A 19,109-nucleotide genomic window follows, 5' to 3' on the forward strand; every position below is an offset into this window, starting at 1 on the left:
GTACCCCAGGATTATGCAGTTGTCACAACTACAATTAAATTAAGGCGTGACCCGTATTTAGAGTTTAATCAGGGTTATTAGGTGATAACATTGCCATTCTTGTGTCAAATTAGCTGTTTTTGAGATCGAAAGATAACAGGAATAAAATCACATATAAATTGACAGATTGCCAATGAACGCAGCCGCATCAATCAGTTGAGTAATATCCGGCTTTGGTGCGTGAGTTGCGCGCTAAATGCAAACGAAAAATAATATCATCGACAAATCTATGAACACAGTGGATAAAATAAGGGAACGGGAAAATTTTAAAAACATGCATCGATGTAGCAATTTATTCGTGGGTTATATTCTATCAATATCAACGACTCCGAAGGAGTACAAAAACGACCGTGGCAAAAACTATAGTACATAATTTCGACGGATTTTATTCGTTGTCGAGTTTGGTATTTGTTTTGACCATAGAGGGCTTTGACGTACTTCATCGAGGGGTAACGTCCGCTCCTGCGCGCCAGTACTGCGCACACGGCTATTTTTCGTCGACCATAAAAATTTCCCAGTAAAGAAAAGATTTGTAGTGGAAAAGTTGATACGTAAGTAAACATTTGATTGAAAAGACAACTTTTCTTAGGGTAGATACAAATGAGGTAAACGATCGTGCAAGTGTCCGTTCCAAATTTACACGGATATTATTAGAGAAGTTGAAAATTTCAGGGTAAGAATGCCAAGTTAAGGTTAAAACAGTGAGCTCTCAAGACTCAATGAAGGTTTTGCGAGTAAAATTGTGTATTTCAAAGAGTTTACGCTTTTCGTTTCGTGGGAGGGGTCCCACTTTTGACTTATTTTTACTACGTCCCGTACATATCTGAATATTAATTTGGAAATTCCATGAAACAATTGGCTTTCATTGGCTATTTCCATTTTCACCAATGATGATTTCGGACGTAGATTCAGGGCGTAGATAACGTAACGCGACGGATATTGACGGAATATAGATTGGCCAAGATTTATTTATGGTCTTAATAAATAGTAGAGATTTCTTTGGGTTAATGTTATTCGCGTAGCTACATTGGTCTGTTCCCCTCCACTCCTCTTTCTCACCCTCCCCGCCCTTCTCGGTCTCCTCCCACCCTTCGCTTATCCTCGTATGCTGCACAGTGTTATTCGGTTACCTTCCCCGCCCTCCGCTTCTTTTACGTGTCACTCCCCACTCTATAATTTTCCACCGTTTTCCTATCACCCCTCCTGTGCCTCTCACTTGACGTTTCCCATCAGTTTTAACAGCTGTTTACGTTGTCTTAACTCATCTTTGAGTCTCAAATGCGTTGAATAAGTTGAGTTATACGTCCTTGTTTTTTAATATAAATTCGGTAATCATATTACGACTCATTTTACACCACCAGTGTTTGTCAAATCTTCAGTTAGTGATCAGTATCCTTTGTCTGAGCAACTGACAGTTCTTGGTAATCTTTATGTGAATGTGCTGATTTTACACTGATCACATCCCTACTTGTGTTAAAACATAGTGCTTTGTTGTTGGTGATAGTTGAAAATCAACAGTCTCTGAAATAACTATCAATTCGTCAGATTTTTTTTATTATTACAAACAGGTATTGCTACTGAACCATGTAATACCGCTGCTTCTTGTGAATATAAAATTTCTTTGTAAGTTAATCCTTGCATTTTATGATGATATTGTGGTAACCCATTTTTGATTCATGATGATCCAAGTGACAATCATGAGCAATCCGTATAAATTGCTCAATATTGTCAAAGTGTATAAAAAAATTTTAAATACTTTTGTCGTATTGTGTCATATGTTTGAAAGTAATTAAAAGGCTGAATATGACATTTTACCTTGGAAATATTAGTTTGTATGTAATGATTCACTACGTTGGTATGACACATTTTTTCCAAGAAATTCACTTTGTCCAGAACCATAGCGATTTAGTAATAGTTTACTCGCACCATGGTTTATATTTAAATTTCCTAACATAACGAGGTGTTTTACAAAGTAGTATTCATCCAGTTACGTTTTATTTCTTATTCCACGTGTATCAAAATTTACTGTAGAGCATGTTGCACAATGATACAACTGCTCACTTTCTCTAGTAATTTCATGTCCTACTTGAACAAGGTGAAGGACTGTTTCTGAATTAAATATTTTTACATCTAAAAAGCAATAATCGTTAATTAAAATCATTACTTGATCGTTTAAAATTTACGAAATACCATAGTATGAAATTTACTTTGTTACTTAGAATTCAATCTTTTGATTTCAGGTAGTTATCAGAAATAGAACTCAATCTAGGATCCTAGGCTTTACCATTGGCTCAGTATAGAAAAAATTGGCATACGTTTTAACGTGAGTAAAAAAATTATTATTTCATAAGACATTGCAGTCAGAGTGATAGACTTTTTACTGAGATGAACTGAACGGTTAGCAAAAGTAATATATAATTAATTGTAATAAAGTTATTGAGAAACATATAAGTGAGCATAGGTATGGTATAATATATGATACTTCTAGAATCACAATTGCATTTGGATGTACATCCAATGTAATTGCCTTATTTTTTAACATTTTAGCATTTCTAAGCACTGAATTACGTAGACATATAAGTGCATGTAGACCAGGAGAGATCAAAGTAAAAGATCCATCCTTTACTAAACATCTCCATTCTATGGTAGATGTATTGCGATCAAAATTGAAATTCTAAACAGTACGTTACGTACCTATAATTTGGTAGTCAATAATCTTAGAGTTCTATTTTTATAGACAGCCTTAGATCATGCAATAACTACATATAATACACCTATTTCTTTTATTCTTCTTTATATATATATATCAATCTACCTTTCAGTATTGCTATAGTAATCCAAATTTTTCAACTAGATATTGATGTTCATAACTTTTTAAAGAGATTAATTTTGCGTCTGTTTTTTAGGAACTCTAGGCTCGAAGTGTACTTCAGTTTTTTTCCAAACTTATCACGCAAAGTTCCAATAAGGAGCATGTCGGTTTTGAATCAAAGTGGAGAAGATGCGGTTGAATGTCCGCTATGCATGGAACCGTTGGAGGTGGACGATCTGAACTTTTATCCGTGTACATGTGGTTACCAAATTTGCCGTTTTTGCTGGCACAGAATCCGTACTGATGAAAATGGTTTATGTCCTGCTTGTCGGAAAGCATATCCTGAAAACCCTGCAGACTTTAAGCCTCTAACTAAGGAAGAAATAGCAAGGTATAATAACTATATTTGTATTTAGTACATAGATGATCATTTAGTAATTTCATTTATGATTGAATGTTTTAAATGACTGTATATCCAACTTCCAAAAGAGCTTTTCTGCATATATAGGTGTGTGCAACCAAATTTCGAATAATACAGTTTTATTGCAACAGCTTACCAGTCCTTTGAAGCATACTCTTTTTGAAACTGGATTTTATTTGTTCCCCATTTGCAGTTTGATTGGAAGATCTTTGATATTTTGCACAAGTCCTGAACTTGTCAGATTAAATTTCAGCAGACCAGTAAACCATAGGATTGATATATCAGTTCTCTAAAAAAAAGTTACAATTGGATTAATTTTCATACATACTAGGACATTAAATATACATTGATAATTATTTTCGAGATTGCAACCTAAATGTGTTACAATAATGAGGTAGAATTATGAATTAACAGTTTTGAATGGGTAAAAACACAATGTTTTATTTATATTCTATACAAATTGTCATGTACGTTGATACATAAGCGATATTTATTTAGGTTGAAGGCGGAGAAAAGACTGAAAGACCAGCAGCGAAAACAACGTGTAACTGAGAACAGGAAACATCTTGCAAACGTTCGGGTGGTGCAAAAAAATCTTGTTTTTGTTGTTGGTTTGCCAATGCGGCTGGCAGATGCTGACGTAAGTGCTGAACATTTCCTGATATCTTAAAACAAACGGTTGAATCGAGGAAGTATGGTATTTTGTTTAATCGATATTTTTCAATCACCTAACAAAAATCTATGGGTCTATAGTTACTAAAATTAAGATTTAGATGTTATTACTTCTCAAACTGAAATAATTTGTGTTTCAATATTGTGCTCATGATATTCTAATTTATTATCTCCTAAAGTGCTATCCTCGGGCATCTAAGATTTATTATTTGTTTTAATTAATTTTGCATTATTTGTAGGGATAATTTAGTGTACAGTATCTGCCATGACTTTAATTTTTGTAGGTTCTTAAGCGACACGAGTACTTTGGGAAGTTTGGGAAGATTCACAAAGTTGTAATAAATCAAAGTACCTCTTATGCAGGGTCTCAGGGTCCTAGTGCATCGGCGTATGTTACGTATCAAGTAAGTCGCAACTTGACAGGGTTTTATGTAAAGGGCATTGCAAAATAAGAGTAATACAAAAGTACTCTTGAAACCCTGGCGTCAATTATTAAAAAAATGTGCTTGTTTAATAATTGTACACCAAACCTGTACATATCAATAGAATCTTTGACTTCTATCTATGCTGTTTACTGTTTCGACTGGTCTCATATTATCTGTGCTTTCATATCATATTACTCTGTGCTTTTGCAATCAATTCCGATTTAAACTGATTTTTTATTATCTATGTTTTACAACTTCAGCGACAAGAAGATGCGTTGCGTGCTATAGAAGCAGTAAATAATATAGTAGTTGATGGGCGGACGGTCAAAACGTCACTAGGGACCACAAAGTACTGTTCGCATTTCATGCGTAATCAGGCATGTCCGAAACCAGATTGTATGTACCTTCATGACTTTGGTGACCAGGAAGCTTCTTTTACAAAGGAAGAAATGCATCAAGGCAAACACCAGGAGTATGAGCGTAAACTTGTACAGTCGTTACACGCCCATGCATCTGCAATACAACGGTAAATAAAAATTTTTGCATCTTGTTTACATTCTTGGTATTTTGCAAAAAAAAATAGTAGATTCGTCTTGTTATGATTGACATTTTATACATCTTTTCCAGAAAACCAACGCCATCGCCACCAGTGACAGGTAGCACAGTTCGCGAGAATGGTACAGTGAATACACAAACAAAAGAAGCATGGCCTTCGTTACAACCTGGGCAGACAAATAGTAAGTCGAACGTTTTATGTTATTTAATTTTTTTATCATTATTGTCTTTAGTTAGGTGTGATCTGATAATTATTGAGTTTATATTGCTAAACTAACTAGCAGTCTAAACTAACTATGTCAAATCTATTAAATTATATGTCAAAATTTTTTAAAGCTAGAAAGGAATGAATGATTGATAAAAAAACATACAAGCAATGGGATAAACAGGGTATCCCAAAACTAACTGTACACCTTTAGGGAAGTAATAGAGGGTGTTGAGTTGACTAAATTCGCTTATAGAACATGAGGTCTCTGAGATACCATTCGCAGGATACGAATATTTAAAATATCAGATTGGGTGGATAATGTCTTTGAATCAATGCGTCAGTCACTACTTCGTTGAGCTCGACTATGCATCCAAGTTAAAGGTTATAACTTTCAGCACCTCTTGTAACGATTGATTTTTGTAGTAAATTGTTTTTCCAAATTACTTTTGTTTTAAATTCTCAAATTCGAAAGTGGTAGGACCCGCATCAGTAATCCAGCACACCTATCAACCAGACTGCTGAACAATCACTGCCGTGTATTCAATACTGGTACATGCCGGCACCTAATGCAACTTTTCAACTGGTCTTATCTCGTGAACAATGCTTTGGAAACTACAAGTTCTATAGGCCAATTGACTCAGCATGACACCCTCTCTTGCCCCTTTTATTTTTCTATTTCCATCATATTACCGTTACATGTCGAATCGATATTAAAAATATCAGGTTTTCATTTCATTTTTGTACTTTTGAGTATAATTACATGCAAATTGTCCACTAAAATGGGAAAATGTTTACAGGCACACAAACAAATAGTAAAGAACCATCTCCACCTGTGCATACGCCGGTGCAACAATCTAATGGCACAAACGGAAGTGTAAGCATACAGCAAAATCACCCAGCTGTCACGATAAATCAACAAAATAACAACAACAAAGGCGAAGGAGGTCTGAGTCGTAGAGGAAAAAGTAATAGTGAAAGTAAAGCACAGGCTGCACGCAACAAACACAAAAACTCACAGAATAAAGAAAAACATGGAGTACGGACAAGTTCTCGGTCTGAATCAAATTCAACAAATGGTCAAACTAGTTTACAGACGCAGAGTAACATGCAAAAGGAGTCTCTCGATTCTTCGGTCGATTCAGTTAGTGAAAATACACAAATGTCGAGCTGTAGGAGTAAAATGGATCAACACAATACACAAAGTAAGGATCAAAATCCATCGGAATTCCAGAACGACGAACCAAAGATTAATGGTGTCTTTGAAAATGGTGAAAGAAGTCAATCTGAGAGCGAAAGTGATCCTCCAAGGGAAGGCAGTACGCCAGCTAGTACTGTTTCAAGCACAGAAGATTCTACAAATCTCAATGCAGGGTTAGTGGATTCCGAAGAAATTGGCAGTGTAGCTGTGTTAGGTGAGTTCTTTATACTCGCCGTTATTTTTGTCTGTCTCGACTGTCTTTTATTGAACTGATTGTGTATTTCGCTGTGGGTTTCTCAGATAGTGGGTACTTTCTTAAAATATAAGGTTTCCATTGCGTCGATTTAATAACAATTCAGAACAATGCCATATTAAAGTGATCATAATTTTCATAGTAATCAAAGCACTTGAAAAACGCATCAATTAAGCCTTATTAAATATCTGCATTAATTTTTACTTAAACTAGTCAGACACTAGTAGAATAAGTAGCATACGTTTTTAGACATTTATGGTGATTTTTGATTTTGAATATGAAAAATCACTTGCACATACTTTATAAATAACATTGAAAATTGAATTTCAAAGTCTATGACGCGTACGTGGACATAAAGTGCGGATATTCAAGTATTTAAACGTTTAGTGCTTAGCATGCCACATTTGGCACGAAGGGAATTGGCTATTTTTTTTAATATCTTCGTCTTATTCAATCAAAAAATACTCCAAAAAATTTTCGGGCAATATTAAGAAAGGTTTAATTCCAGAGATTCCATAAAAAGTTTATTCACTTGGTTAAGGAAAGTTAAAAAAAAAAAGAGTTTCTCAAACCTACCATTTTTCACATATTTTGACCCAGAGAAATGATTAGCAGTTGAAAAAAACTTCCGCTTTTAGTCCCATTCGATGATATAAAGTAAAATTGAGCCATTATTGTTCAGCTGTACTATAAAATATAACCTTCTTGTGAATTTCCGTGTGAGAAACAGGTAGTCGACTTTCTTACAATTTCCACGAATTTCTTCTATTTAATGGTAATTGATTTTCAAATACGCTTTTTGCTCAACTTACCAACTAACTTGCTGTTATTTATGAAAACATAAAGTATTAGTTTTCATTGTTATTAATTTTGTATTTATACAAATGCATATTTCTACTAACTACGGGGAGGATAGATATAATATATACATTTTAAAGAAATCTTCCTGATATTCTTTTATACAAACTGAAGAAATACAACAATTTTATTGAAACACAGTATAAGAATCACTTAAGTATTCAATCACAGTTCTTCATAGTAGAGCAAGGGAAGTTGTATTCGATAGCAGTGAAATATATCGCAATATTTAAAAAAAAATCAATGTGAAATAGGACCTATGCAAACTCGATTAATATTCAATTTTGCAAGCTGAAAGCTCGTAATTGGATCAAACGTATTTGGTCGCAATTATACGTTATGACTGACTGAATAATTCAGACGTTTTGTTCATTGTGAAAACATTTGAATACTGTAATCATGTATTAAAGTTATGATCCTGTTATTTTAAAACCAAACGATTGGCCAATTACTGACTAGTAACTAGTAAAATTTCCTCCGTTCTCTTTCCTAAATTCGTAAATTGAAGAATCAGTATTTCCGGTTAGAATCAGGCTTTGCCTTCGGGTATAATTAAAAAAACATCTATGGTCTTCCGAAAATGATGTTCAGTTTATTCTTTAAAGCTTAAAGTACTCTGTAGTGTCTAATAAACGTACCTATGCGCTTTAATGTGGATCTTATGATCTAAATAGTCAGGAAAGACTGCCATACTATAAATATGAATATGTGTTTTAAGAGTAAATACTTATGCCAAGTGCCTATTGAAGAGTGTAGAATGATACATACTATAAAAAAATATAATATGCCAAAATAAAGAGAGTTAATCAGAAAATTGATCGTGTTGTGTCTTCGTGTGTGCTTATTTTTATCCTACACAGAGAATAGGCTAGTTAGATAAACGCGAACTTTGCCCAGAAAATCGTTAATTTTTGAGATTTTAGTAGACCTGTTGCTCTTTTTCTTAACAAAATTGTCAGGTAAGTATTGAAAGTAGACAGATTGTATTGGTTTATCCGAGGATCTCTGTCAACTTTTGTATACAGCCAAATGAATTCACTGTTTAGATCGAGATAATAACACAAATTGATAACGATCTAATTTAGTACTGCGATTCATGTCGCATCAGCAAAATTTTTAATTTACATGCAAATGGTCTCTGTACTTTAGCAAATAAAACCGATTTATCCAAATAATGGAAAAATAGAAATTTTTCGCACACACAGGCACGCACGTAGAGATACCCATGAGTTGGTGATGTTAACTGACTTCAGTCATTGTTGTATAATCCTAATATTTGACTATAGATAATTTTTTCCAAAATTACCCTAGTCATGTTTCTTACAAAATATAAAGAAAGATATCCCATATGTGATATTTTTATCTTTGCTTTGAACCAGAAAATTAGCTTCTCTTCCATTTTTGCATTTGACACATGTCGCACGTTATTGAAAGAAGTTAATTCTTGTAACGTACTTCAGTATCTGTTTCAGAACTAAAATCTCAAGATAAAAGAAATCTGTCTAGTATTCTCTTGCATTTATCATATTTTCCTTGTTTGTATCACATGATTAGTTTTCTGGGCAAAGATGCAATCAATAGCATTAAAGCAATTACAGTATTCTAACATTTAAACAAGGTAACAACAAAATATGGAGGAAATTATTTGGTATCATTTTGTTGGGAGCTGTTTATTCTGGCATTCTGGAGGAACCTTAAAACAAGTAGATCGCATCTCGTAGTGTAGCGGTTGTACGTGTCGTGTCTAGGTACATCACCAGCAAGCACGACTTCATCTCAGGATGGCTCACAGCAACTGCCCCCTGGTATCCGTGTGCATAATGGCGGGTCGCAAATACAACTGAATCATCGTTCCATCTTTCAAACGGATAACAACAGCTTTTTTAGTTCGAATACATTTCAGAAAGTATCATCTACTGTATCTACGCCACCAACGTCACAAACCGGTATGCGTATCAGGCATTTGTCCAATTTTATCTGTAAGACTGATATTGAATATTCAGATACCCAGATAATTCAGTGTGTCTGTACAATAAGTCTATTCCACTAGTTGCAATTCGTTTTACCAATTCACTGAATGTTTGTTGTGAATAATTTTTACGTAGCAAATGTAAAGCAGTAATCATGTTATGTCGTAATATGGCAAGGCTTGCTTGTGTTGAGCGACTTTTTGTTGATAACTCTTGCACAGAATAGTTTTTTCTGATTTTGATAGCAATTTCGGAACACACCTTGTTCTCATTTTGCTGGCAACACTTTAGAAGCATTGCTGTCATTTTGCTGTCAAATTTGAACACACGTTGTTATCTGGGTAATCAAAGTAATTGTATAAAAGCACTATAACTAATTTATTGAATACTAGCATACGATACAGATTTAATTATTTGATTGTGGTATTAATTTTTTAATACAGAAGTACTTTTATGTTTATATTTCTAGGGATTTTAGAAAATAATGACAAAAATTGTTTTATTGAACAGGGAGCACAAATTTAGATTGGATGAGTACGGGATTGGTATCGATACCTGATTCCCTACCTACTGTCCACTCTAGTGAAGATTGGCAAGCTGCGTTTGGATTTCAACCCGAACCTTCTCAGACAAATCTCCCCACACATAAGCCAAGCCCGTCTAGTTCACCAGGTGTCTCTTTCAATCCCGAGGAATTTATTGATGGAGAAGTCTTCACTAATTCGAGATATGCTACTTTGGCTGAAAATGCAACTGTATTTGCTACAAATTTTCTCACAGATTCACCAGCATCGAAGTTTATGGCTGATTTTCAACAAAATTCGTTGAGACAGAGGCTTGTAATGCAGGTAATTATTGTAAATACGAAACATTTGTTTGGTCATTACTTACAGACACTTGCATACATTTGCAGGCGCAACAAAATCAAGAAAATTGTGATTACATAAAACAAAACGGTCAGACGTCGTTGGATGACTTAAATAAACATCATAGTGAAGTAAATACAGAGATAAAGGCTGATGATGATTTGGGTTTCGATCCTTTTCATGAGACTCAAAAAGCATTAGCAGAATTGATGGAAAATGAAATGCTGCAGCACCAGAGACTGTTTCAGCAACAGCAGCAACAACAACAACAGCTAAGAGAACGAGAAGAACAAAGCAGAGTGCAACAACAAAGCCTTGTGAGCTTAGGCCAACAACACTTCCCCCAGGTTAGAAAATCTCAAAGTTTAAATCTTTTTTAACCTAATGAAATATCTCTTGCTTTCATTTCTAACTCTTATGTAACATTAAAAGTTCTTGTTTTTCTCAATATAGGTGGCACACATTGCTCATTTGCAACAACAAGCACAACATATGCAGAACCTTCAAGCATTGCAGCAATCACATTCCCTGTTATCTCGACTCCCACCAAATTTGTTACCGCCTAGCGGTACTCAAAGCCCTGCACCTACGGCAGCTACATCAACCAATCTTGGACAGCGCAGTCGTCTACCACCACCAGGCTTTCCAGGTTCGGCTCCAAATCACATGAACTCCTTTGGTTTGGGTATACCGCGACCGGCTCCCACAAACAATGTTCTTTCCGGTAAATAATAATTAATTTTCGCTAGCGCGTGTCAAATAAAATCGTCACTATCGTTAAATTATCCACGGATACATGCTCCATGTTTTTTCTTTTTTTTTTTTTCTTCTGTCCCTGTGAATGCATCTATCTTATAGCTGACCCAGACCCTTTTGACTATGAAGAATCAAAATTTTCGGGCAATCAATTTTTAGTTCTGGAAATTGTAGCTGAAAACTATTTGATCATTATTTTCCATCATCGACTCTGAAACAGTCAGAAAGCTGTATACTTGAAGTGATTTTAGATATAAACTGTGACAATAAGATACAGGTATTACCTCTTAACAATAAACTGCTATATCCATTGTAGTTGTAGATATTTACAATATGGCAAAAATGTACAATGGCATGGACTCGTGTTTGTGTTACAGAGTTGCTTATGTCTGCAGGTAGTAAGATACTGCCATTCATGAGTCACTCATCTGGGGTATTGTTAACTGGTGCCCAAACTCCACAGCAAAATACTTTTCTGCCCAATGGTGGCCCGCTACTTCGTTCCCAAGGTATAGATTGTCTCTTATTTTGTTCTCTTTCACCTTCTCAACTTTCTAAAAGTAGACATTACGGAATGATGATTTTACAAACAATAAAAAACCATGCTCTTTATTCAGGCGTTGGTAAATGTGCCGGCGATGCTGTGTATAACTTAAAAGATTGGTGCGAAGTGGGCAGTCCACAACAGCAATACCACCAACAGCTTCTACACCAAAAGACAGGGTGGAATAACATCGGACCAAATGCTGACTGGACTTCAATTGATCCAGCTATTGTTAGCTCATCTAGACCAGTCCCTTTCCAGGCGACAGCTACTTGGCAATTCCCTCACGTTCAGTCTCCGCACACATCATCTCATACAACACAACAGGTCAGTTGAAAATCTATAATGTACCGAAAAATGTTGATAACCTTCTGGCTTTCAATAATTACTTTGATATTTTGGCACATAAAATGCTAAACTTAATTAAAAATTGAATCACATACCGTTATTAATCAAAGAAATATTATACTTATCACTTGCCTACTACATTTTGAAATCAATAGAGATTCTTGTAAGTGATCTTATTGACAAATACGTGTACCTGAGTTCGGAATTTAAAAACGATTCGATCATTGTAAGATAAAATGGTATGGTATGTTCTCCAAATGTGTTAAGAGAATAGAAAAATATTCTCAAATACATTAGCTCTCGATTTTCTCTAGTCTATGGTTAGTTTTTCACACCTTGAGTCTATTGAGCTCCAATCTTGGAAAATGACTCTTGCAAATATTGAAACATTAATTTATTCTTCGTTTTAGGAGCAGAACCAGCCCCAACACTGGGCAATGCAACCACCACCAGGTTTTACTGCGCCATCGTCTTCGGCGCCACACAATGGTCAGCAACCAAGCTCAGGGACACAATCGCATTCTAAACTTATTTCTGCCGGATCTGAGATTGAAAGTGAGTTATTATACGATATGTTGTACCTACTAGAAACTAAAATTTCCATTGAGGATAGACCTAGTAACATAACGGTCAGTGGAATCAAATATCATGTCATTAAAGAAGTTTATCACTTGTTGCAGACTTGTAAACATCATGAAAACAGGCGGACATACCAATACCATGCGATACATAGTGCAGGCATCAGAGTGTAAAAAACAGCCAGTGGCTGGTGACGTACCTTTTCTAACTTATGTCTATATCTATTTCCAGAAATATTTGATTTGGCTTCGAGCCAATGTGTATTTGGTAATGCAAAAAATAATAGAAATACTATTTTAGCAATTTTTTTTTCCTGATTTACAAGCATATGTTGATCCACCTTCGGATAAGGTTATATTTAAACAGTGTATATTCAAAATTACTGATATTACACCTGAGACATTTTACTGCATATTCTCGAAGGTATTCGAACTAAGTTTAGAAACAGAGATTTCATTTGCGATGATTGTGCAATATTAAAGTGGTATTTGTATTGACATTATTACAAGCATTTTGAGACTTTCGCATTTCTTTACTAAAGCAAAAGTCATTAATAGAGTATAACTCACAAGTTCAAGTCAATAAGGATTGCCAAAAGTGACTCAAAACACTTAGCACAATTACTTTTTCAACCCATTGTAATCAGCAAATTATTCTAAAGCCAGAAAATAGTTGTCATAATTTGAAACAAGTAGTAATATTCGATTTTATTCTGATTATTTATTCACTTCTTTCCGCATTCAACGTGTCTTCAGACAGTTTTAAATTCAAATTCTTGATACAATTTTGACGATGTGAAGAACGTCCACGGCTTTGATTGTGACAAGCCAACAAAGAATCGAAACAGATTATCACCTAGTCAGATTTGCCAATTTCAGTATCAGAGAAAGTTGAAGTATAATAGATTTTTACTATTTCAACAGTGAAAACAGTAAAGAAAGAGCACAATTGAATTGTAAGTTATATGGCACTTATTTCAATCTAAACATTGATAATAATTGATTGTATAGCCATTACAGGAATTGAATAACAGTGTTAGTGAAAGCACTGGTTTATTTGTTAAAGGTTGAAAAAGGGTCACTTATTATATCTGATTTTGTAACACAACATCACATCTTCCAGTGGCGATCTGCATAAGTTCAGTCTGCAATTTAATTTGCTACGTACCTGTCCCTCATTTTCCTGATTCAATATTCAGAGCAGCCTAGTGGTATTTCTGTATTTATTCATGGTTCTAGACATTAATCAAGACTAACTGTTTACATCAAATCTCTCCTACCTTTCCTTCTTCCTGTGAATCCAAAATTATGGCATAATAGATATCAGAGTATGTAGTAGTTATCCAATTTAATCCGCGATTTCACCAATGATCAAGGAAAAGATATAGACAGCTGTGTGTGGTGACATTCGGTGGAGGGCACAGTATGTGTGTATATTGTATATACATTGCATATGTATACTGTACATTTATGTACCGAAAATTTTTAATTTTAAAAGGAATTGTCGAGAAGTTTTGTGAACAGGAAACCACAGGGCTATAGTGGACAATATCAAGGAAAATTGATTTTGGAACAATTCACTAGTGATACTTAGTGCCATACTATTAGAATCACGATATTAACTCAAGGTTATACATTTTGCGAATTTTTACAGAACATAGAAAAATAACCACTACAAATTTATACGATAATTTATAATTATAAAAAACCTATTCTATATACTTTGGCTTAGACTTGATAAACTTTGACAGCTGATAATCATTGGGCTTATGATTTGAAAATTTTTCCTTGATTTCAAACACTACCCTGTGTTCTCGTTTCTGACAAAACACGCTGAGCATGAAGAGAGAGGTCAAATTGCATTCAAGTTGAGTATCCTGAACGTTAAGGGCAGAAACACAATTTGTATTCGCGATGTACAATTTTCGTTTTGATTCGCTCTATTTGAACCTGGCACACTGGACGTTAAGGACAGTTGTGCAGTATTAAAATCGAGCGAAAACAAAATGAAGACCTCTTAAAAATATGGTATTAAAGAAAAGCACCTAAAAAAAGCAAATGTGTACTTCGGACATGCAAAGATTGGACAGCTGCTGAGCTTTTTCTTTCTACAATCATCCAGCACGGTCCGCAATTTGTATAAAATTATTAAAATAACAAGAGACAGCGTCTAATTATTAATATGATTATAAATTGAAATTACACAATATTGAATGAGCGCGTAGCGATCTTGATGACTAATGTCATGTCGCAAACGAATAGATACACAAGCGAATGAATGAAAAATTGAAATATGATTATTATAAATTTATTGATTGATTTAAGGTAATCGAAAAATATACGATATGCGAGAGCAAAAATTAATCGATTGATTCGAAGTATTTATCAAAGTACCTTTACCCTTGATGAATGAAATTTTGTTCATTTACAGTCACGAATTGTACATACATGTAGATGAAAAACTTATGCTAACTCATAGATCACTATATTCGCTACCATTGTTAGGAACAGTCTTACGGCAAACTCTTGAAATTGATTATGCAACTATGTTGTAATTTTATTACTGGTGGCGTCTTCTTCCACCAATAAAAGGTAATAAAAGGAATTTGACTTTCGGGAGAGATGTAGACTAGCGGCGGATTTAATAAGATAGAATAACGAATGTTTTCCTGGGATTTATTTTTGGTAAACTTGAAAAACTAAACACTATTCAAATCTTTATATTGTAAAGGTTTCAAGGATGTTTACAGGCCTTTTAAAAACTTTATTATAATGATTCATATATAAATTTTAACTTCAACAAATTCTTCATTCCTGGCGCTATACAGAATTGAAAATGATATCTGCACTCTTCTATTCGATTTTCCAAGAATTTTAATAAGTGTAACTTGTTTCAGATGAAAACCGGTTGTTTTATTCATTACAAAATATTGCACACTTTCCTAACAAATATGTTACTAACAAACGGAACCACGTGATTGAACTTTACAAAGGGTTTGAGATTCACCAATTTCATACGTTTTTCAACAGTATCAAATTGCGTAAATCACTTTTAATGTATCGACTTTTAGATACTTGCAGTAAACGAAGTTCTAATTGTGAGCAGCTAAATATTTTGCGGCAGCTACAATAAATTAAGCGATACTCAATCCAGCATTTCAGAACGAATAGATCCTAAAATATATCAACCCGTTCCCTTTAAAATGAAAATATTTACTCAAAATACCATTATTTGAGAAAGAAAAATAAAGAAACACTTTTTGTGGACGATTTCGAAATGATTTGGTATGTTTCAGAACTTTAGTTTGGTTCCAAATTTGCGATTTTCCTGCAGTGTGAGAATAATTCTACAAAATAAATAGTGGGAATCGATTTGTCAGAAAATTTGACCTCTATTTCATATACTTTACAATTATTTAATATGCAGTATATATCGAGAAAATCGTAAATCAAGATTGTACACTATAATGTACAAAAAAGCGAATGGGTTAAATAGTAGGTTTCATACCTGGGGCATAAAATTCAACTTTACGCCCGCAAATGGTGCATATTTGAACGTACTTTATGCCTACTATGACGAAAAATATAGTATTATTTTTATTTTACAGAAATTGTGGGTTATAACTTCACCACCTGTACTAGAAATCGTAACGTACTGTACAATGCTGCGAACTAGACATTGATCGTATAACGTTCGCTTAAAATGTATGTAATATTTCATAATCCTACATTCAGCATCGTTTTATCGCAAAAACAATTCGTAACTTTTTATAAACTGTGCCATAACGGTGCACCCTTTGCTGTAGTATATACTAATAAACTGCACTTGATGCTTCTGTTTTTGTTAGAAAAAATATTTCAATTATTACGGTAAAAACTTATCAATGGAAAATCGGAATGAGTTAGAGCTTTCACCCTTACATATAATATTATCTGTATTAATTTTTTGAGTACTAAATCATATATGATTATGGTTATGATTGTCATTAACTATTCAGACCATGTCAAAAAATCGTCGGAATTGTTATATCTTTGAATTCTACTTTTCCAGTATTGTCCTTTTGCGCCAAGTTTTTTTGATCGTAAGCTTTTTCTAGTAAGTCCCCAAAATGCCACAGGTCTAAGATCACTCTGAACTGCTGTGAACTTCCATCCCATGTGGACACCACAGTTGCATGAAGCTATTGTCCAAGCATACCTGAATAAAACTTTTATTAATTTCACTTGAATTATTTACAGGATTTACCTATGTAGTTGCAAGAGCTGAAGAATGATCTATAGTACTTAGAGATCAAGCAGTTTTATTTAACCGATGAAAAATATTGATTGGCACAAATAAGTATAAGAGCAAATGTTATACCCTGGAAACCAGCTAAAATCGGTACACGGCTCCTCTCTGCTAAGTACCAGGCCTTGAGCTTTGTATAGAGTCACCGTATCATGAATAATTCCGGCAGGATTACAGTAAGCATTTTGCGGCCCTTCTTTACTCATAGGAAATATGTCAGACTGTTTTCCAATGAATTCATTGCATTGGGAACACGTGAAAACTCGGTCCTATATGAATCAAATTAGTATCATTAATTATGGAAAAAATAAGGAAAGTAAATTGTTTGAGACAGAATTAATTCAGAGATATCGATTGGAAATTGGTTAGTGATGTTCCATTGGTTAAAATTCTAACTACTCCATATTAATGTACCTTGACCAGATATTTGATCTCCCATTGTAACCTAGGAATGGCACAATTATAGGCCAGTAATAAAATTCTTTCGCTGTCGTCCAGTGGTAGATTTTGAGCAACCCAAAATGATAATTCTGTTGTATCTTCCGGAATACTACTGCCCTCTAAACCAGAATAATTTAATCAACATTGATGTACTCATAAATACTTTGCATAAAGTCCAAATAACCATTTATAAGACAATCATATTCCTGTCAGAGGTTATGATAATTTTTGTCATATGCTAATAGCAAAGAAACTAACGTGTTTCAATGTATTGTAAAAACTGCCTGATTCTGATTGCAAGTATTCTTGAATCGTACTGTCTATAGACCCAGGATGGCCAAGGAGTTGCTACTGCGTCATATCTATCTAATATTTGCCGTCTTTTTGCTTGATGTTTATTAGTGGGAGGTGTTCTCAGGCGATCCAAGCTGACTAATCGCTCGTCGAATAACGGTGGTCCAAGTGATATTTCTGGTAGTATTTTAACATCAGCAGATATCTTGCCCGAGCCCTTTCATAAGAAAAGTATGTTGTCAATAATGTATCTATGTTGTGAAATCGCCAGAAAACAATTTTATACAAACCGATTGAAGTCAGTAAATCATAGATAGTAAAGATGTTAAATATGACTAATTCGGTAGAGACAAACCTGTATTAGACGCAATATTTTAAAACGTTGTCTCCCCTTTGCTTTCACCCTAAACCCATATGATTGAATTTCTGATTTGTATTGATAAATTTCAGCTGTTGTTCCAATAGGGATCATTTTGTCACGATCCAAGCAAACAACACCAAAAGTTCGATCCTTGTCTATACACTTTTGGAGCATCTCGATAGTATCTCTTCCATGGACAGTTAGTGGCAGTGTTTGACCAGGGAATAAAATGACCGATTGTTTTACTAATAACGGCAGGTTCATATATATACCATCATCCAAAATAGTCCGACCTCTCAGCTCCTCCAAGTTATTTCCCAAATACTGAGAAGGTGAAAAAGATGAAGGTGAAAATTGATGCTGATAAAAATCTTGACACAAATAAAACATGCAATTATGAGTTGACTCATTTTTGAAAAGAAGTGTTTGTGATTTATTTCATAAGTTTAAAAGTGAGTATGTCTCATTTGCATCACTTTACCGAGTGAGTTGCAGGTAGCGTTAAATCAAACGTGCTATCTGTGGATGGAAGTGACACCACGTCTTCGATGGTTTCATCGGAATCAGATGCTTCCACAATGTATGATGCATCTGTAAAATCATAAATATAGGTAAAACAATTGAAATAGATAACCTGGTAAAAGTGTCTACAACATATTTGAAAGGTATGCAGTGTTACAAAATTCCTAATGCTTTGAAATTTGAAGTAAGAATTGGGACGATCTTAGGTAAAAGTAAAACGTAATTAAAAGTAAAACGTAGATTAAGGTACATAGATGTAAATATTTTCTACCCGTTCATCGAGTATTCCTTTTCTTTTGAATTTTCAAAAGGACAACAATTATGTTTCATTACCAGAATTACATTTTCGTCAGTTTGAACTTATTGCAGAATGTCAAGTGGAAATTTTCGTGATCAGAAAAATTATTGTTGCATTTACCTGAATTATTCTCTTCAGAAGCACTGGATTCGTCTGTCTCCATTACAAAGTTCATAACTGGGTTCTAAATGTGGTTAACTGTAAATATTTTTGGATAAAATTGGAAAAATCTTGCATTAAATTCAGCAGTTTCATCTACGGCATATACGCCGAATTCTTCACACCGTTTCACTTGTGGTTATGATAAAAAGTGTCAAAAAATTGTTCAGATACTTCAATTGGTTGAAATTTGTATGCTACGAGAATACTAGCCAATCATAATATTCCTCTTTAACGGTATTG

General features: G+C 34.3%; 2 protein-coding genes across 10 annotated transcripts; one reads left to right on the forward strand and one right to left on the reverse strand.

Moving 5' to 3' along the window:
* The first annotated feature begins 495 nt into the window (after positions 1-495).
* Cnot4 (CCR4-NOT transcription complex subunit 4) lies at positions 496-14,867 on the forward strand. Of its 9 annotated transcripts, none has more exons than XM_046637080.2 (16): positions 496-590; positions 2,280-2,362; positions 2,946-3,242; positions 3,771-3,912; positions 4,229-4,348; positions 4,630-4,895; positions 4,997-5,106; positions 5,930-6,544; positions 9,190-9,387; positions 9,922-10,259; positions 10,325-10,624; positions 10,731-11,001; positions 11,429-11,542; positions 11,651-11,904; positions 12,336-12,480; positions 12,606-14,867. In XM_046637080.2, exons 3-16 carry the CDS (start codon positions 3,013-3,015, stop codon positions 12,611-12,613), a joined length of 3,111 nt encoding a protein of 1,036 aa, XP_046493036.1. In that variant the 5' UTR covers positions 496-590; positions 2,280-2,362; positions 2,946-3,012; the 3' UTR covers positions 12,614-14,867. The 9 variants fall into 9 exon arrangements, with proteins under 9 accessions (XP_046493036.1, XP_046493037.1, XP_046493038.1 ...); XM_046637081.2 differs by having other exon boundaries at positions 10,731-10,926; positions 11,411-11,542; XM_046637082.2 differs by having other exon boundaries at positions 10,731-10,926.
* A 906-nt stretch (positions 14,868-15,773) lies between these two features.
* Positions 15,774-19,004, reverse strand: ohgt (E3 ubiquitin ligase component cereblon). Its single transcript, XM_046637087.2, has 7 exons — positions 18,828-19,004; positions 18,369-18,478; positions 17,882-18,211; positions 17,491-17,743; positions 17,206-17,351; positions 16,864-17,060; positions 15,774-16,701 (listed from the first exon to the last, which is right to left on the reverse strand). Exons 1-7 carry the CDS (start codon positions 18,880-18,882, stop codon positions 16,494-16,496), a joined length of 1,299 nt encoding a protein of 432 aa, XP_046493043.1. The 5' UTR covers positions 18,883-19,004; the 3' UTR covers positions 15,774-16,493.
* Between the last annotated feature and the right edge of the window lie 105 nt (positions 19,005-19,109).

The sequence above is a fragment of the Neodiprion pinetum genome, chromosome 1 (assembly GCF_021155775.2).
Source record: "Neodiprion pinetum isolate iyNeoPine1 chromosome 1, iyNeoPine1.2, whole genome shotgun sequence".
Taxonomy (NCBI): domain Eukaryota; kingdom Metazoa; phylum Arthropoda; class Insecta; order Hymenoptera; family Diprionidae; genus Neodiprion; species Neodiprion pinetum.